Source organism: Nymphalis io, chromosome 3 (genome assembly GCF_905147045.1).
Source record: "Nymphalis io chromosome 3, ilAglIoxx1.1, whole genome shotgun sequence".
Classification (NCBI taxonomy): Eukaryota; Metazoa; Arthropoda; class Insecta; order Lepidoptera; family Nymphalidae; genus Nymphalis; species Nymphalis io.
In genome coordinates this window covers 9,861,340-9,876,058 of record NC_065890.1, presented here as the reverse complement: position 1 = coordinate 9,876,058, position 14,719 = coordinate 9,861,340, and the positions used below count along the sequence as shown (strand labels likewise).

General features: G+C 27.8%; 3 protein-coding genes across 8 annotated transcripts; 1 reads left to right on the top strand and 2 right to left on the bottom strand.

The window, feature by feature from the left end:
- Positions 1-316: 316 nt before the first annotated feature.
- On the bottom strand, positions 317-7,433 carry LOC126780848 (solute carrier family 66 member 2). 5 transcript variants are annotated; one of them, XM_050505518.1, is made up of 6 exons: positions 7,053-7,433; positions 6,422-6,558; positions 5,839-5,964; positions 4,970-5,186; positions 4,428-4,560; positions 317-3,223 (listed from the first exon to the last, which is right to left on the bottom strand). In XM_050505518.1, the coding sequence occupies exons 1-6, from the start codon at positions 7,253-7,255 to the stop codon at positions 3,167-3,169; spliced, it is 873 nt and encodes a 290-aa protein (XP_050361475.1). In that variant the 5' UTR covers positions 7,256-7,433; the 3' UTR covers positions 317-3,166. The 5 variants fall into 5 exon arrangements, with proteins under 5 accessions (XP_050361475.1, XP_050361476.1, XP_050361477.1 ...); XM_050505519.1 differs by having other exon boundaries at positions 5,839-5,916; XM_050505520.1 differs by lacking the exon at positions 5,839-5,964.
- Positions 7,434-7,881: 448 nt separating this feature from the next.
- Positions 7,882-9,146, top strand: LOC126780869 (mitochondrial import inner membrane translocase subunit Tim21). The gene is made up of 3 exons (XM_050505533.1): positions 7,882-8,308; positions 8,580-8,762; positions 8,909-9,146. The coding sequence occupies exons 1-3, from the start codon at positions 7,970-7,972 to the stop codon at positions 9,059-9,061; spliced, it is 675 nt and encodes a 224-aa protein (XP_050361490.1). The 5' UTR covers positions 7,882-7,969; the 3' UTR covers positions 9,062-9,146.
- Positions 9,147-9,196: 50 nt separating this feature from the next.
- LOC126780824 (transmembrane protein 231) lies at positions 9,197-10,993 on the bottom strand. Of its 2 annotated transcripts, XM_050505517.1 has the most exons (6): positions 10,842-10,993; positions 10,467-10,665; positions 10,224-10,393; positions 10,026-10,154; positions 9,719-9,944; positions 9,197-9,570 (listed from the first exon to the last, which is right to left on the bottom strand). In XM_050505517.1, the coding sequence occupies exons 2-6, from the start codon at positions 10,603-10,605 to the stop codon at positions 9,311-9,313; spliced, it is 924 nt and encodes a 307-aa protein (XP_050361474.1). In that variant the 5' UTR covers positions 10,606-10,665; positions 10,842-10,993; the 3' UTR covers positions 9,197-9,310. The 2 variants fall into 2 exon arrangements, with proteins under 2 accessions (XP_050361474.1, XP_050361473.1); XM_050505516.1 differs by having other exon boundaries at positions 10,467-10,992.
- Positions 10,994-14,719: the final 3,726 nt, after the last annotated feature.

Below are 14,719 nucleotides of genomic sequence, written 5' to 3'. Positions count from 1 at the left end.
AGCCAGCCTCAGACCATCGATCCACCCTTCATCACCCCATCCCCAGACATCAGGCCGATCTTATTACTATAGCTATAAGAGTCATTTTAGTCAATACACAAAGTCTCACGGATTCCCTAGCGACCCTTGCTGACGTAAAACGCGTTGAACGAAGCTTAGTGACGCTGATTGCTGAGCTTTTTGTTTTTATACACTACAATACAGGGTTATGTTGTAACCCTTCTGTTACATCATTTTTATGTATTACTTGTGAAAAATATGAGCTTGATAAGGTTATCGACAGACATACGAGGGTAAATGAAAAAAAAAATTAAACAAACAACGTAACTTTATTCCGTATAATAATTGATAATTTAATCACAACATTTCTAACTTTCGTTTAGTAATACATTATTTTATTATGTGTATCTAAGTATAATTGACCGAAATGTCAATTTACGCGGTATGAGTGGGCGAGTTTTAGAACACCCTAATTAAATGTTTCACCCCAAATAAAAATTACAACTTAAAATTGTTTATATTTTATTTTAATATTTCACATATCAAAATGTTATAGTAAATTTGCATTTCCTAGTTCATTTCGTCGTAATTATAAATAATTACTATCAAAATTGTATAAATATAATTTTAATGACAATTTTAGCATGCACTTTATGATTACAAATATTTTTTAATAACGAAAATTTTTATGTTATCAAAGTCATAATTATCATGTCAAGGCTCAATACAATGATCTTTACAATTCTCGATGATGACGTGACGTTAATACGTCGGTCCCAACATTTATACCTAAATGTATTTATGAAATAAATATGATATGTTTCGCCGTGTAACGAATTCTCTCAATTTATATATATATTATTTTTAACATGACAACAGGCATTGAAACTCCTTTACATTTTCTACTTAAGTATGTGGAGTAAAAACTTTATAGTTTTATTTTAATTTTAGATTCGACTAAAACGAAGAATTAATTAATAATTATTATGCAATTAAAATTGAACAAAGTATAATAATATTATAATATTATTCAATTTAATCAGAAAAAATATAATCTTCGATTATTCGCATTTAAATCATATACCGAGTACGAAATACGCTAAGATTATTATGAATATTTAAAAAAGCATTTACATTTATTAAATGCTATTAATGAAATGTAAATTTGTTGTGCTCTACATATCAAATTTATAAAATATAACGATTATAATTTATAGTACAAAATAGAAAAAAATATATACAACGTATCATCATGTTTATAATAAAAATAGTTATAAATTAACAACATGGAATAATTTATAAAATAGTTGAATTATATATTAAAAGAAGTACTTATTTACAATTTAATATTTATAATATGTATATAATATTTAAATATAAACTATCGTGGAAATTATTATCAGAATCGGAACAATTCCTAAATTTCAAATGAAATATTTATATAACTCTATCTTGCATCACTGTTAAATTTACCCGTTGTTTTAAACATAATGCCTAATCTGTAATATAAACTTGAAAATCAAAGAATAATTTAGAGAAAACAAATATACAAAATGCTATATCAAATTAAGTTGCTTTTCAAAATGTCACGATCGGTTCGATCAACAATTGTCGTTTTTTTTCTTACAGTGGCCTTGTTAATTAAAAAGAGACAAAGCGATTATGCGGTCAATATCTTTCTCCATAGTAAAAGTATGCATTGATAGCAGATAACTACTGGTTGCTCGTTCGCTTTGTCTCTCTCACACTTTATTTGTCTAAATTCAGCTGCATGGGAACACTAAGACAGTTTACATGGCCTCACAAAAGATTATTCATAATCGTCTTTGTATTAGTACTGGCGCTACTGTTCATTATGTAAGCTGCCTAAAGTTTAGTAATAAAAAAGATTATATATTTATAATTCATAAAAATGAAATCAAAACCTTCCTGGAAAGTATAATTTTTAACAATTATGATTTTACGTACGTTTTAATAAAATACAATTTATTTTTATACAATACGTTAATAATAATAAATAACACATATTTATATTACCGGCACCGTACCTTTGTTAATGCGGCTCTATATTACACTTTCATTGAATATTGTCAAATGTCTGGTGCCAGTATAATAATATATTAAAAATAAATTTGTACATACCGGTGACAACCATAACTAAAAATAATTATCACAAATAATACTTAAGAACAATAAAACAATATATTAAAGTATCTTATGCAATTTATCTAGCCTCAAGAAGAACAAATTATACATACTGAAACACCTAACAAAAAGATTGCCACAATTTTTCATAATCTTCATGATATTTGGCAGAACATTGAAAGTCATTGACACATTAATAAGTTCATCACAAACTAATATTGAACGTCATATTTTATAATCAATATTATAGGCACTATAATACTGCGTTGTTTTAGGTGATTCCAGTATGGATAACTCAATACTTTCAACTACTAAAAATGTTTAAAAAAAACTGTGTAACCATTTTTTATATTTTAATTAAAAAAAAACAATTAATTTTAATATACATTGTTGGATTTTTACTATGAAACAAACTTATAATTATTTGGTAGTCTGTCAAGTGTTAATTGTCCTTATACAAACGAACCATGCACGCGTAATGCGAATTAAAATTAACGCATTGATCATTGTACTCGAAATAGTTTTATCACAATTTTAATAATGCATTTCACAGCTTCTTCAATTCTTAAAAACTAGTACAACAGCAAGATTTAAAGTTTTCTTCTTCTATTAATCGGATTCAAAGTGCGGTCCATCTAATACTTTTAGTGCAATAAAATGTCGATAGATTTATTGAATGATCATCTTCAATAGCAGTATATACATCTATTACATAAACACTTAGAGATAACGGTCTAAAGATAATGAAATTTATCTTCAATATATAGAAAAAAAAAAAATAACTAAGAAAGCCTGTCAGCACCTTTGATGACTCGAATAGTCATTTCAATTTACAAAATAAGATTTCGGATATACGTCAAAAGCACAATACTCTAAAGTAACGTCGATTTATAATTTTATAATGTACACAACGATAGTGTCACGTGTAGAGCGTTCGTCATAATGTACGCGGATAGTGGGCAGGTACCGTGAGAGCGCGGAGGGCGCCGAGTGAGCGCTATAAGTCGGTCTCCGTCCACTGCTAGTCGCCGCGCCGCAGTCGCCGCGCCGCCGCAGTGTTGTGACGGTACAGCCACACCTGCGTTTTTCATTTCATTATAATAAAATTGAAAAAAACAAATACGGGGCAAAACCGTGGATAATATTTTTTTTTACTGGCAACAATTTACTATTTAATTTCCAATGGTTTTAGATATACATATCTGTTCCTTTTTTATCTTTATCTATAATTACATATAGACTTATTCTATTTAGCAATATATTATAAACTTAAATTATTAAAATAATTTATATTATGTCGATATTTCAATGAAATATCAATTTTATTATATTGGCTAGTCAATTATATTTAAAAGTAAAAAATATATAATACGTTGCATATAAAAATAATAAGAAACAAGATTTAATGTGAACACAAATACAAAATCCATTAATTATTAACTATATGTTAATTTAAAAAAAAAATTAGTCTTTGCAAAGAATGCTAAGAAATCTGTCACCATACGCCGTTGCATTAATAAATTTTGCAAAAGTAAATTTCTTAATTTTGCAGGTATTCAAAAAATAACCTAATATATATTTTACGCTTCAATACAAATTAAGAAAATATATGGTAATTATGCAAACATTATATTATCATATATATTTATGGTGTCAAAAGGATGAATATTTTATCTAAGATTTATTTTATAAGATTATTTACTATTTTTATAGCGAAATAAATAAATTTTATATCGCATAAATAGCGTAAGGGAAAACGTATAATTATGATTTATGGTATGTATGGTATTGAATAGCCTTTACATTCAAATAAAAAAGGCTCATTGTATAAAAGCGTTAAAATAACAAGGCATAATACTGGAAATTGAGCGATGGCTTCCAGTTATGTACGATACAAAGTATTTTGCTAATCTACAAAGGTCAACGACATATTAACGTTCTTATCGAACCAATAAAACATTTAAATATATTTTTATGTACAAAAAATTGACCCTTTTTATATATCAGAGATGTATAGTTTTTTGCGGTTAGTTATTGTTTTTTAACTACTTTTCTTAAACCGCATAACTATTACTGAAATTCAACCAATAACGAAATTAATATAGTAATTAATGTGCTGTATCTAGCGATAAATTACAACGAAGTGATAAATTGCCAACTGTCATGGTGATCAAACGGTATCAGAGTCTATTTATCTCAAACAGACATACTAACATAAGCTTTTATATATATTTGTATTCAATAAATATATTGTAAAGTATACCATGATTTTTATTACTTACTTGGAAGAGTATAACAATATCTAATAGAACTTGGAGTCCTCCGCACACCCAAAACTGTGTCGGGGCCTCCCTAATAACGAAATAGGCAGTCTTGAACAAGTCACCACACGTCCACATTATCACCATACTCACGCTGAAAAGTAAACAAACATTTTGTTTTATCAAAAAAATAGAGGCGATAGGGCTCACTGGTTGGAGCGCGTGAATTTGATTGGTGTTTATAATATTAGTGCTCCGAGATGAAGGAAACCTGCACGTTTCGGATGATAATGTAAATCCACCGACACACCCGATACTGAACCGATCGTTTACATGAAACTTGAGACTTAAATACGTATATCTACTTTAATTTTAGTTCCAATGTTCTGACCACAAATTCGCGAAATTCGAAATATTCTTTTACAAATAATGAAACAATACAATATGCGGAAGTAGGTCGCGTTAAAAATTGAAAACATATTTAACATACATAATGCTTTTGAATAATTCATTGCGGTTTGAATAAATTGGATAAATGCTTATTTGTGTAAACTATTAATTACCTCATTCCCTCTGTACTTTTATTCTGATGATTTTTTGCTATCTGAGGCGCGCCAAGCATAGCCTCGGTGAAGACAGCAAGAAAGCCAATTAGCTCCACAAACGGTGAGAATTCTATTAACAGATATGTTATCGCTGCCCCTAGGACTGAGAATACTAGCATACAATCGACGTAGCTTTGGAAATCCGTCCACGCCCAGAAATATTTTCTGTCCATATCTGTAAGAATAAAACTAATTCAAACAATTTTTTTATTTTCTTTTCATATATTATATTAATAAAATTTCGAATGCAAATTGCGATCTTATATGGCATTTTTATCAATTTTTACAACTTATTAGATTTTGTTGAAGAATAAAATAAATAAATCCTTGAATTAAATAAGTCTCGCAATAACTTAGTACGGAAGTATCATGTAATTTGACATTTATGGATAAGATATCAAAAATACCAGTGACCCGGTCATTGCTCCTTGAGTTGTGATAATTACTAGAACAATTATCTCATATGAATGATTACATATAGAACATCATGCTGTTAGTAAAAATTATAAGATGATTAAAAAATTATTAATAAACATGTCAATAATATTAATTAATTTTAATAAAATGCATACAAAACTTAATAACGTATTTCCATTTGACATTCACATTACAAATAAGTAAACCAAGTCAACCGACACAAGAAACAAAAAACTGCATTGCTTTTAAAATTTTCATGATGATAATGCACCACAACAACCAAAAATGCTATGAAATAAGCCCAAAGTAGTAACATGACTGTTGTAACTGCAACAAAAAATAATGATAAATGAAATAAAAGTGTGGAATAAATTGTTAAGACATTACTAATGTTACAATATGTCACTCACCATAAAAGCGATGCGGTTTCTCTCCACCTACAATGCCGCTACGCTGTCCCAACCAGTGTGCTGTTTCGTCTGGCTGAGCTGAGCCATTTACACAACATAACAGTATATATAACATGAATATTGCACCTAATGTCACCATTCACACCATCCACCAAATAAAACATAAAATAATATTAACAAATAACAAAGAAATGAAATGTGTGCATAAAAAGTAATGGTTACAAGATAAAGTTTAGAAAAAGAAAAGTATAAATAAACTCCTTTGCAGAAAAATAAAAAAAAATAAAAATATATAAAATATAAGCAATTTTTGTTTTAAAAATAAGTGAAAATATTGTATGAAAGTTGCAATCATTTATTAGATTAATTTATTGAACTATTTTGTTATATATATATTTTAATTTCCACAACCAATTAGAAGTGGTTAGACAACAATTTAGTGGCATGATATCTTTAAATACAAATTAAAGAAATGTCTATGTACTTTTAAAAGTATGAAGAACAAGAAATTAAATAGCAAACAGTATTTACTTCCCAAACAGTATATAACTCATGCATTATATATTGTTGCTGTTTAACTTACCTGTGAAAATTCTTTCTCTTGCTCTAATAATTTGATTCTTTTTCCTTACTGTCACACAAAGGTGGATCATTGCAAACATTGTTGCATTCATTACAATACTTTGTATTAATAGTGGCAACTCATAGCGTTTGCCAAACCTAAAATTATTGTCACTAGATACATTTGCTGTTAAGAATATCATTAATAAAAAGACAAAGGAAAAAAGAACGATTTATATAAATAAACAGATATTTAGTTCTATAAAAATAATATTCTCAATAACAAAGATATGTACTATTTTAAATATTGAGTGTGCCATAAAATAGATATCAATAGTATTGTCTTTAATATATATTTCATTACTGTTAAATATTTTTATAGACAGAAATAGATAGTCTTAATCACAATGGTTGATCATAATGCTTTATAATTACTTTGTCATTATTTTCCAATAAAATTAAATATTTACACAAGCTGTTCAGAAAGCAAATAGTCTTCATAGCAAACTCTTGTTTATTTTATATAGATGTAAGATATATAAATAGAGATATTTATTCTAGATATATTTGTTGGGAAAAATATAATCTATAATTTTTTGTACAAGTTAATAGAATTTTTACGTTATAACCGATTCATTATAAAAATAACTTACCAAAATAATATACGTAGAGTATTCGCTATTAAGAGAGTCAAACAAACATGAAGAGAAAATCCTTCGGCATCTTGCGTCTTTTTAATTTGCCTATATTGAGGAATGTAAGGTGCCACACCACCCACAATCATTGCAGAAGCTGCGCCCCAACCCACTAAATGTCCCACCGTCAGCCCTAACTCATCAGATATTATCCAATCCATTATGATAAAAGTGTGTTTCTTACTTAATGTAAAATATAATATTGTGAGCCTTGTTTATGCTAGAGACGCAAAAGAAACATTTTTCCATTCATATCCAATCTTAATTTTAAACACGCACTTTGTCCATAATAAAATAATTTCGTACAAGATTAGCCTATGAATTACGATTGAAGAATGACAAAACTCAAAACTGACAACGACAAGTGACAACGATGAAATAGTCAACCTATTTTAACTAATGACAATAATTGAAGAGTTGCCATTTTTTGGTTTACTTCTTTCTTTCTGAAATAGGCAAAGGATCTGCATTACACAAACCTGCACTAAATACAATTTATTATAATCATTTATTCTTTCCATTACATTAAGGGAAAGTTACATTATATTATATATTGTGGTTATTAGCTGTTATTATTTTTAGTAACTAATCAAAACGGAAAAAAATTGTTATCTTCATATTTTTATTAAGGTGTAATATTATAAATGACATTTCAATAAGTAATCTCTTATAAAAATAATATTCATGCAGTATATGTAAAATATTATCAAGTTACGGTAACATTTCGTATGAAAGAAGTTTGTTTTGATTACTAAATAAACATAAAAAATATCAGCTGATAACTTATGTCACTCGACTGGATATGATCTAATTGACATTTTCCAAAAATTATTACCGGTTGGAATATTCCACGACTTTTTATTTTGATTAAAATTATGAATTTTCTTTCGAAGATACGGCCAGTTATTCGTGTCAATAGAACGTTAGAGTTTATACCAGCAGCAATAGGATTATCTAAATTTAGATTCGTTCGATTCTATGCCACAGAAAAAGAAAAGGGGTTAACTCAAAGTCAAGAGAGAGCTGATGTATCAACAGATGTACGACCACTAGGAGAGAAAATAAAAGAGACAACCAAAACTGTTTCTTATACTGGCATTATTATAATCGGCGTCGGAGTAACTGGAGTTATATTTTATTATGTATTCCGGGAATTATTCTCAAGTAATAGTCCAAATAGCATTTATTCAGTAGCTCTGGAGAAGTGTAAAAAAGTTAGTATATATTTATTTATTCATATTCTTAATTAAACATTAAATTAATAAAAAAATATTGCAACAAGATATAAGTACAGTCATAATAATCAGTAGAAAAGTCAATTCGTGTGATTTAATAGCTTAAAAACTTAGTAGTCAATTTATTTTGAATTTACGTTTCAAATCAATCAATCAATCAACAGCCAATCGTTGTCCACTGCTGAACATAGGCCTCTCCCAAGGTGCGCCAAAGCTCCACGTTTCAAATATTTACATGTAATTATTCCAGGATCCTAGGATAGAAGAAGCACTTGGTTCTCCTATTAAGGGTTATGGAGAGGAAACTACAAGAAGACGAAGAACACATGTCAGTCATGCTGTATATGAGAAGGAGGGTGTCAAGCATATGAGGATGCGGTTCTACATAAAGGGAATAAGGAACAAGGGAATTGTTGAGTTAGATATGAAACAGGTGTGTTGTTGGTTGCTTAATGGTTATGGATGTACAACTTATGTTATATCAACACACATACACATTTTTTTAATAAAATTAAAATATTTTACAATTCATTAATTTTATTTATATTATTATGATTAAACCATGTTTTAATTTTTCAGAATGAATATGGAAATTATCTTTGTCGATATCTATTGGTTCAACTTGATGATTACAGTGGAAAAACCTTTGTTATTGAAGACAATCGTGCAGAGTTAGATCATTCAAAATCAGAATTTGGAAGTGTTCTACCCACATTAAATCTTACACAATAATATTAAGGTTTGCTGAAGTGTAGATAAAATGTATATTATTTAAGCTTTACATATTATGTAAATAAAATAAATCAATTAATGTGCCTCTTAATATTTTAATTAAAAGTAAAAATCCAAAAAGTTAGGTTACAGTTTTATCCAGTGTTATTAGAGCTGACAATTAAAAACTTAAAATACATAGACAATACTTCTTTTTCCTAATACATATATATATGTAGTGTAAAAATAATTATTTTAAATTATTGATATCTAGTCTTTTTTAGTCCACGGCACTATTTTCCAGGCCATCAAGAGTCTCTTATTAAAAACAAATCTTTTTAATCTGTTAAATATGTAGTAAAATATTAAAAGAAGTGAAAGATATTGAGGCCATGCCCATTTCAATTCTTGTAAAAGACTTGGTAAATATCTTATTCGCATTTCAGAAATCTTTAAAACAATATTTAGATCCATTGTACCAGTAAGTCCATTATGATTTCTTGAAAAAATTGGAGTGACAGTGGTGATTACTGTAAAGATTTAAAAATAGAATAATGTTTTTCATGGATTTGAGGTAGATAATTCTTGCAGTACGTCATTTCAACTACCTTTAATAATAGAATGCAACAAATAATTTTATTGTTTTAGAATGTAATGGAATATATTGAAAGCACTTACCTTCTCTACTTAGGTATTCCTCCAAAATAGAGTCCACAATGTTTTTATTATCTTTTTTTTGGGTAAAAATGGAAGAATTATATTTGGTATCTATTATGTTTTGAACACAAGGAAGATGAACACTTTGATAAATTTGAATGTCACCATAATATTTGAGTCCATTTGGATGTACACCAAATTCCTTATTTATAACTGCTAGACTTTGCATTTGCAGAGGGCATGTAGTCTACAAGAGAAAAAAAATTAAAATTAAATCATTTAATTATTATGGCCCATCAAAAATTTACATTTGACTAATAATATCAACCTTTATTTGTAAATCAATGCCTAAGATTAAAATTATATAAGTTATAGTTCTCTGCTTCGGAATGATGAGGTGAAATTTAAACTCTATAATGTCATTTGTTCCATCCTTATTAAAATCATGCTCCCATATCTGTAAAATTTAGTTAACTCATTAATAAAAATCAATTAATAAAACTATATTTTATTTTTTTAATTTTACTTGAGTTTCCACACAGTTTTCTTCATGTTCTATTGTTTCACTATTAATAGCAGCCACTTCCCCACATATAATATTGATACTAGGATCATCAGTCTCTGCTATTAGCAAATAATCGTATGTAGATCTTATCAATGGTTGTTCATAAAAATAGTGTGATTGTAACCAGAATCCTGAAAATGTAATTATTAGATGATTTTGAACTATAAAAAATAAATTTAGGATTAAGTATGTACTTTTATTCACCTTTACTGTTGAATGCAATAATAAATGGCAAAATTAAATTGATTACGGCAATTAAAACTGTGAAAAGTGTTGCTTTCGATAAGAAATAGCTTTTGTATTGGATCTCCACACTGTGGCTAAACAATTTGTATAAGGCCATTTAGTCTTAGGAATTGTTTTCATTAAATAAGTACATCTTGTTGCTCGTAATTGATAAAACCTATTAACACTAATCGGTCATCACTACTTTTACGAATTGTCATTGTTCAATTTGAAAAAATGAAACAAACAAAACGCAAGGTTGCAAAGCATTCAGATATTCCCCCAAAGAACCAAAAATATTTAACGTACGTACGTAACGTACTCTTAAAATCTCAATTTAATCAAAAATATTACCTTATATATTATGGCGTGTATATAGTAATATCCGAGTAATGTTATGTTTTTTATTAAATTGAGATTATAAGAGTACATAAATATTTATATAGTTGTTGGTATATAGTTTGAAATTCACACAATTCACAAGCTGGCAACTTGTAATCAATGTTTACTTTTCAATGTTGCTAGCGGCAACCGGCAACCATAGATGTTTAAAAACTGAACTGTGGACTTTTTTAAGTTGTTTACAGCTTTAAATATATTTTTATATACAATTTTGTATTATTCATTCTTCTAAAAGTCAACTATAATATAAATAAATAATTAATAAAGCCAGCCTTGCAAAGTAAATATCCTACTGTTGGGCTAAGGCCTCCTTTTTGAGCAGAAGGTTTTGGAGTTTAGTCCACCTCACTTCTCCATTGCAGGTTGGTTGATTTACACTGGCACAATCTCATGCGCCATATTCAGGTATCCTCGAAATGTTTTTTTCACTGCCGAGCCGAAGATGAATTGTTAACATAAATTAAGCACAACAAAATTCATTGGTGCCCGGATTCGAACTCAGAATCATCGGTTAAGATTAACGTCTTCTAACCAATGGGCCATCAAGGCTCTGTATAATATACCTACCGTATATATGAATATTTTTTTAACATTAGTTTTAAATAGCATTTATTGGTAAATGTTAAATGATCGACGAAAGTCCTAGAAAGTATTTATTAACTTCTTAATTATATATATATTTAATTATATTTAAATATATAATTAAATAGTTAATAATTTACACATTTGGAATACTAAAATACTTTTATAATAACATGTTTAATAAAAACATTAAAGATTATCTAGTCTTATTAGATAATGTGTAATGGTGAAACTGTATGTATGAAATATTATCTATACTAAAACTTTTCGTTTTTTAAGTTTAATGTTTTTGTTTATAGCTGTAGGAGAATAACATTTTATCTAGGAAAACTAAGTGGTTTTCAAAGATTGACAGTTTTTTTTAAATTATTTTTTCTAATTTAAATTGTTTTAATTTTTGGTCTACGATAGAAGCAAACTTTTATTTGTGTTTTTAATAATGTGTAGATACTTCTTTGGTTTTTGTGTATTTTAAATGTGTTAATTATTTTTTTATGATAGCTCTTTGTCTTCCTCAACAAAAAAATCGTGGTCTCAACAGCTAGTTGTAAATACAATGACCGATACGGACTTGCGGTGTCGCGTATCTTGTTTTGTATAGAACAAAGAACTACTTTTGATAGGCCCAGTGCAGAAGACATCTAAATACTCTAGCTCATCCGTTTCACTTATTTTATAAGCAAAAAATCATGGGTTCTATCAAATTGAATGTTTTAAATTTTGCTTTAATTTTTTTATTCATTTTGTTTTCAATTCATTTTATTTTATTTTCAATTATATATATAATTCAAATTGATATAATATTCCGCTAGTACAACTTATGAAAAATGTTGTAACTTGAGAGTAAAATTCATTTTAGTAAAAAACTAAATAAGTATGGAGTAGCCGCAAATTAGTTTCGTAGTTCTTTTTTAATAAATACAAGAACATGGTACTAATACTTATTACGTGAATAGTCTAATTAATTTAAAGCGGGTGAAACTGTGAAGTTAAAAAGTGAATATAAAAACCTTCCGTGAAGCGTTACTTAGCTAAGCGCTACTTCTTCTGCCGTACTTTTTTATTAGTTCGGTATTACAAACAAAAACTGCTCTTACGTAGTATAGATTATTAGTTTATATTTATATATTAGTTTCTTAGTACTAATTAGATGTTAAATCATAACTTAAACATAACTTTAACAATATTATCATATAAGCTGATCCTATTCTTTATGGTTGAAAACATTAAAAAAATAAAATTTTACCTACATTGGATTTTAGAGTTGTTATGTTATACCTGTACCTTGTTAGCTAGTCGTTCCGACTATCTACGGGTATAACGATTACATCACATGATACATGTTAGGATATTTTATAAATACGTAATCAGGGTTTTACACCATTATATTATTTTATGTTGACGCCTTATTGATTTATAAATTAATTAAGTAATGGAAATTAATAAATAAAAATAAAGTTTATTTTGTAAAGTGGGCGATCTTATTGAAATGTAAATTGGTTATTAGGAGTTATTATATTATCTATAAAAAAAGATGCTGCCCAGTACTTTTCTGTAGATAAAAAAAAAAACATAAAAACTTTTCGTATATGTGCGAGTTGTTACAGTCTTTATAGAGATTGAACCGATACATCTTTAACTAATTACCAAACACTTCACTACCTTAATATCGATGGCAGCAAATAGATACGGACATCTACATAATAGCAATTTTTCAGGAGAGCACATTAAGTAAAAAATAGTTATTTCGACATTTATGTAACAATTAACTTGAATTTTTCCATGATGATTTAATATAATATTTTTTATTTATTGTATAACGGGTTTTATCGGTATATCTATGTTTTTCTGAAATAATGTAGTTCTACTTTTTTACTTTGTAAAAACCTCAACGTAAAAGAAGACATCTGCCTGATATTCGTTGTAATCAAAATAGAGCTCATTCTAATTAGAATACTTATAAATTAAGGTAACAGCCTCCAGAACTAAACCTTAACAAAATAAGGATATTTAAAGAAATCGAAGCGTCATAAAAACAGTATTTAACATTTTTAGACTAAAATTTTGTAGAAATGTTATATGAAGACACATTTACTTTGCATATAACATTTCACATAGCTTCATCTACGTCTCTCAGTTAAACTCCTAATTTTATTTTAATTTCCTAAACCAAACAAATGTTTTGTTTTAATAATAATGCATGTGCAATAATACTGTCTTATTTATTATTTATTCATAATAATTATATATTTTGGTTTTTGGGCAAAAAAATCAAAACTATTTTTAAGTAAATTATACTTTAGAATAACTATCAATGAAAACATTTTTTTATTAATTAATATAAATAAAGTATAATGCTAACATACAGATAAAAAAGTGAATACTGAACGTGAACTTAAAGAAATCACTAAAAGCACAGTTATAGTATTTCAGTAATAGCAATACTTTTAGTTTCATTTTCGTGGGATATTGGTTTTTATTGGTTTTCGCCGCATCCAGATCCAGATAGGACGGCATACAATTGGCCTTGAGAAAAATTGAATTCCCTTAAATCTATTCCACATATTTTAATGTCCGTCTCTGTGCTTTATTTATTATGACTGCAAATGATACCTTCATAAGAAATTGTATCCTTTTAAAACTGAAAGGCAAATCTGTATTTAAAAAATAAATAAGTACTAATGAGTCACTAACTATTAAAAAACGAGTAATTATAAATTGAACAAAACAGAGAAGAAAATCTAAGCAAATAATGGATTATTTTAGAACTAATTTGATTACGATTAAAAAGGTTATAATAAGTCATCCTTAAATGATACACATATGATATCGTGGATGCTTTTTTATCTTTTAAGAAAAACAATACTGGCATACGTGATTGTTGTTAACTTTAACCGTTTAGGCAGCGCACGCAACGGAAGCTCTCAAAAAGAATACATTTTCCCCTTTTCTGCAACATTTTTATTGATGCTTATCTCCTATGGGTTGTAGCTTGATGTTAAATATAATAATAGCCTTTGATAAAAAGGAACACTAACATAATTTTCAATTTAAACCGGTATTTTTTGAGATTAGTGCGTTCAACCAAACAAACTCTTTAGCTTTATATTAGTTGTTAGTAGTTAAATGTTAGGTACCGAGTATAAAATTTAAAAAAAATCTTACAACTCAACAATTATTATCACTTTCGAACTTTTTATAATGGAAAAAAAGAGATCAAAACGTTAACGATGAGATGCGAATAAACT

Coding starts and splice junctions, on each gene's coding strand:
- LOC126780824 (XM_050505517.1), bottom strand. CDS start 10,605: ATGGCCTTATACAAATTGTTTAGCCACAGTGTGGAGATCCAATACAAA. Junction 10,155..10,223: donor AAAACTGTGTGGAAACTCAA/GTAAAATTAAAA, acceptor TAAATTTTACAG/ATATGGGAGCATGATTTTAA. Junction 9,571..9,718: donor GGAATACCTAAGTAGAGAAG/GTAAGTGCTTTC, acceptor AAATCTTTACAG/TAATCACCACTGTCACTCCA.
- LOC126780848 (XM_050505518.1), bottom strand. CDS start 7,255: ATGGATTGGATAATATCTGATGAGTTAGGGCTGACGGTGGGACATTTA. Junction 6,559..7,052: donor ACTCTACGTATATTATTTTG/GTAAGTTATTTT, acceptor CAATAATTTTAG/GTTTGGCAAACGCTATGAGT. Junction 3,224..4,427: donor ATATTGTTATACTCTTCCAA/GTAAGTAATAAA, acceptor TGAAAAACGCAG/GTGTGGCTGTACCGTCACAA.
- LOC126780869 (XM_050505533.1), top strand. CDS start 7,970: ATGAATTTTCTTTCGAAGATACGGCCAGTTATTCGTGTCAATAGAACG. Junction 8,309..8,579: donor CTCTGGAGAAGTGTAAAAAA/GTTAGTATATAT, acceptor TAATTATTCCAG/GATCCTAGGATAGAAGAAGC. Junction 8,763..8,908: donor TTGAGTTAGATATGAAACAG/GTGTGTTGTTGG, acceptor TTAATTTTTCAG/AATGAATATGGAAATTATCT.